This window comes from Anticarsia gemmatalis, chromosome 19 (assembly GCF_050436995.1).
Source record: "Anticarsia gemmatalis isolate Benzon Research Colony breed Stoneville strain chromosome 19, ilAntGemm2 primary, whole genome shotgun sequence".
Classification (NCBI taxonomy): Eukaryota; Metazoa; Arthropoda; class Insecta; order Lepidoptera; family Erebidae; genus Anticarsia; species Anticarsia gemmatalis.
The window spans coordinates 4,280,221-4,283,422 of NC_134763.1; the positions used below are offsets into that span (position 1 = coordinate 4,280,221).

General features: G+C 34.8%; 1 protein-coding gene across 1 annotated transcript; it reads right to left on the reverse strand.

The window, feature by feature from the left end:
* Window positions 1-532: 532 nt before the first annotated feature.
* LOC142980998 (uncharacterized) lies at window positions 533-1,144 on the reverse strand. The gene has a single exon (XM_076126645.1). It carries the CDS (start codon window positions 881-883, stop codon window positions 605-607), a length of 279 nt encoding a protein of 92 aa, XP_075982760.1. The 5' UTR covers window positions 884-1,144; the 3' UTR covers window positions 533-604.
* Between the last annotated feature and the right edge of the window lie 2,058 nt (window positions 1,145-3,202).

Genomic DNA, 3,202 nt, shown 5'->3' on the forward strand with positions numbered 1-3,202 from the left:
GCACAAAACTCGTTTCCTTACATGGTCCTTGCATTTATCCGAGAATAGCTGATGTGCATTATTTCAACACATTCCTGTTAACAGGTTTTCTAGAAATTATGCATAAAATGTACGCAAATTGATGTTAATTTGTTACTCATACGCGATTTAAATTCAAAACACGATTTGATTAAACCCACACGTCACTGATACAATTCTAATGATTTGATTATATTATGATAATAATTACATTTTTTTGAAGTCAAGATTAATTTATTCGAAAGACTTTGAGCGACAGGACTTTATTAAAATAATAAACAAATTTAACCCATTACGGTCCCACTGCTGGGCAAGGGTCTCCTCCAGTAATGAGGGAGGGTTTAGGCCGAAAAATATCCCTTATTGTATTTTCTAAACATTATCCCATCAAATTAAATGAGCACTAAACAGGTCCATCAGTCATTCTTCAATAGGTATAATCGGGTGGAAATTAAACTGTTTACATCAAATAACATTAAAACAACCTGTGATATATGAAAATAAAAACAAAACACTCATTAACTAGCATTTAATAAATTACCCTTATAACTAACAATCAGTTTATAAGACGAGACATAAAGCTGCTTCAATAATCGTCTGGGAAACAGAAACCTCCCATTCTGCTGTATCCCTTAGGACAGGTTCCCACTGAAATGGCAACACGGTTCACGATATCAGGTGTTTTAGGAGTCGCAGCTCCTTCACCAGCGCCGAGGTTCACTGTTCCAATAGGAGGAAGTACTTCGCGTTTGTTCACTGAAACACCTTCAGGAAATGAAAAGTCATGACTTTTCAGCACTCTGGCGTGAATACAGGCGACTAATGCAAGGAATAACACGAACTTCACACACATGTTTGATTCCATTTTAAAAATGTTTACACCAAATAAGATTGTGATGCGCACGATCAGTGATCGGATATTGACTGCAAAGTAAACCGGTCAGTAGTAACCTTTTATACTTTAATATACCTGTGTGATCGCATTGAGGTGTAAGAGTTCCACTTAAATGACCCACACTGACTCATAGCGGAATTTAAGGGACCTTCGGAGCTTCGTATCAATTCGAGGGCTTAAGATATTTATGGACGGGTGACTAAGGATGATGGGTATAAACAAAATAGATGGTCGATGGAAAACTTTACGAGTAAAGCCCTAATCTTGTTTTCCCGCAATCAAAGGTTTAAAAACAGATATTAGTTTTAGTAACAATTTACATTTTGACTCAATTTTTAATAAACTTACATATTTTCATAACTTTACATTACATTCATATCTTTTCTATGCATGTATAGCTCGGACACTCACTATCTGTGTATTTCTGCAGTTATTAAATAAATCACAGTTTTCGCGTGTAAATAGGTACAGTTCTATTTGTTCGTCACTAAAAGCTATGTAGATGTCAATTTGTCATGTAGGTAGATGTAGCACTTGTAGAACAAGTTAGTCATAAGGTTATTGCCCTTAAAACATAATTATTACTAATTGTATATAATGACTTTAATATATGCAAGTTTTGAATCAATTTTGCTGTATAGTGTAGTGACACAGAGCTTGAATATGACAAGTCCGGTTAGAACAGTATTAGAAGTGAAGAAATTAATCAAATAAGCAAACTTTAGTGTATAGCAGATTTATAATTTGTTAGGTAAATTATCTGTGTCAGTTAGTCATCATAAAGACCTATCAATTATTTCGAAAATTTACATTTTGTGGCTTCGGAAACTTACCAATATAAAACAAACGATTTATGTATTGCGTTTGTTTTAATTTTTGCAAACAATGAATAGGATTGTTCTTCTTGTAAACGTAGGTATTCAACATAATGTATTGTTTAAAATAAAAACAAAATAAATATTGCTGTATTAAGTTATACTTCTGAAGTTCGAAGGTTTTTAGGCCAGATGTTTACGAAAACTAGAGCGTGTTGTAGAATTTCCTCGTTTCCTAATAACTGCGTTTCCCAGCGTGTGCCTGTAACCCCAGAACTCAGCACAGTCATGCCTAGTGTGGGAACCACGGTAACCGCAGACCTCTAGTCACACAAATACGTACAAATCAAAACAACCAATAAATACCGATCTCATTGTTTCACAACTTTTATTTTTCACAACTTACACATTTAAATAAACACTATTTCGCTTAAAAGTACAACTACAAGCTTTTCACTAACACACGTTATCAGTACCCGAATATTTAATCAGGTTTGTTGACCTTAATGACGCGGCAGACACAAAATAATTGTCATTATTTCTCGCGTTGATCAATGCTTCATCATACCACAAGTTAATAGTCGTTTGGGAAGCAGAATCCGCCATGTCTCGTGTACCCAATAGGACAATATCCCACTCGAATTCCATTCCTATCTTCGATTATAGGCAGGATAGTTGAAGGCTTCTTCTCCTCAGACAACGTCAACACGACTTGCTTGCTTTCGTCATCAATATTTATCATCATCTTTGGCAACAATTGCTGCTGTTTATCATCTTTACTCTTTAATTTAATCTCCATGGTCATGCCTTTAGATAATGGCATCCGATATTCTTGCAATACATGGCTTTCAATACAGGCTGCCAGTGTTAAACACAGCACGATCCTCAAACAAAGATTTGAATACATTATTTTGTTTTATTTCGTACTTGAAATGTTCAACTATCAGACAACGGATGTATACTGGAAGTGACAATTGATACGCGGCTTTTATATGCTATTCCTGATACAATATTAATTAATAAAACAAGGGAATTGGGATTACCCGTAACTGGGAATAGTAAAGAACCTTAAAACAGTTGCTCTTGTATTAAAGAACAGCGGTTCTTTAAATTATGTCATGCTTTATTATAGAGAAATGAATGTATCTAGTGCATTATATTACTTACTTATTGATTGAAGTATGCAGTAATGTATTGCATTCATGTTTATTTCTATCTGAGTATATAATTTGTACGACATCTTGTTATTTTTTTTATAAAATGCTTTCTGCAACGTTAGAAATTAAAACTTGGGTTTACCCTCAGTCAAGCAATCTTTAGCACTAACATTGCATAGATGGGTTACCGCTTAGTGGCATTTGAGCTGAACGTCTCCGTACTTCAAAGGGCACTAAAAACGCTGGTCCCGGTTGTTGTTAATTAAGACAACATTCGCTGAGCCATATCAAAAGTCTTCGGACTGAAGAACTTTGAC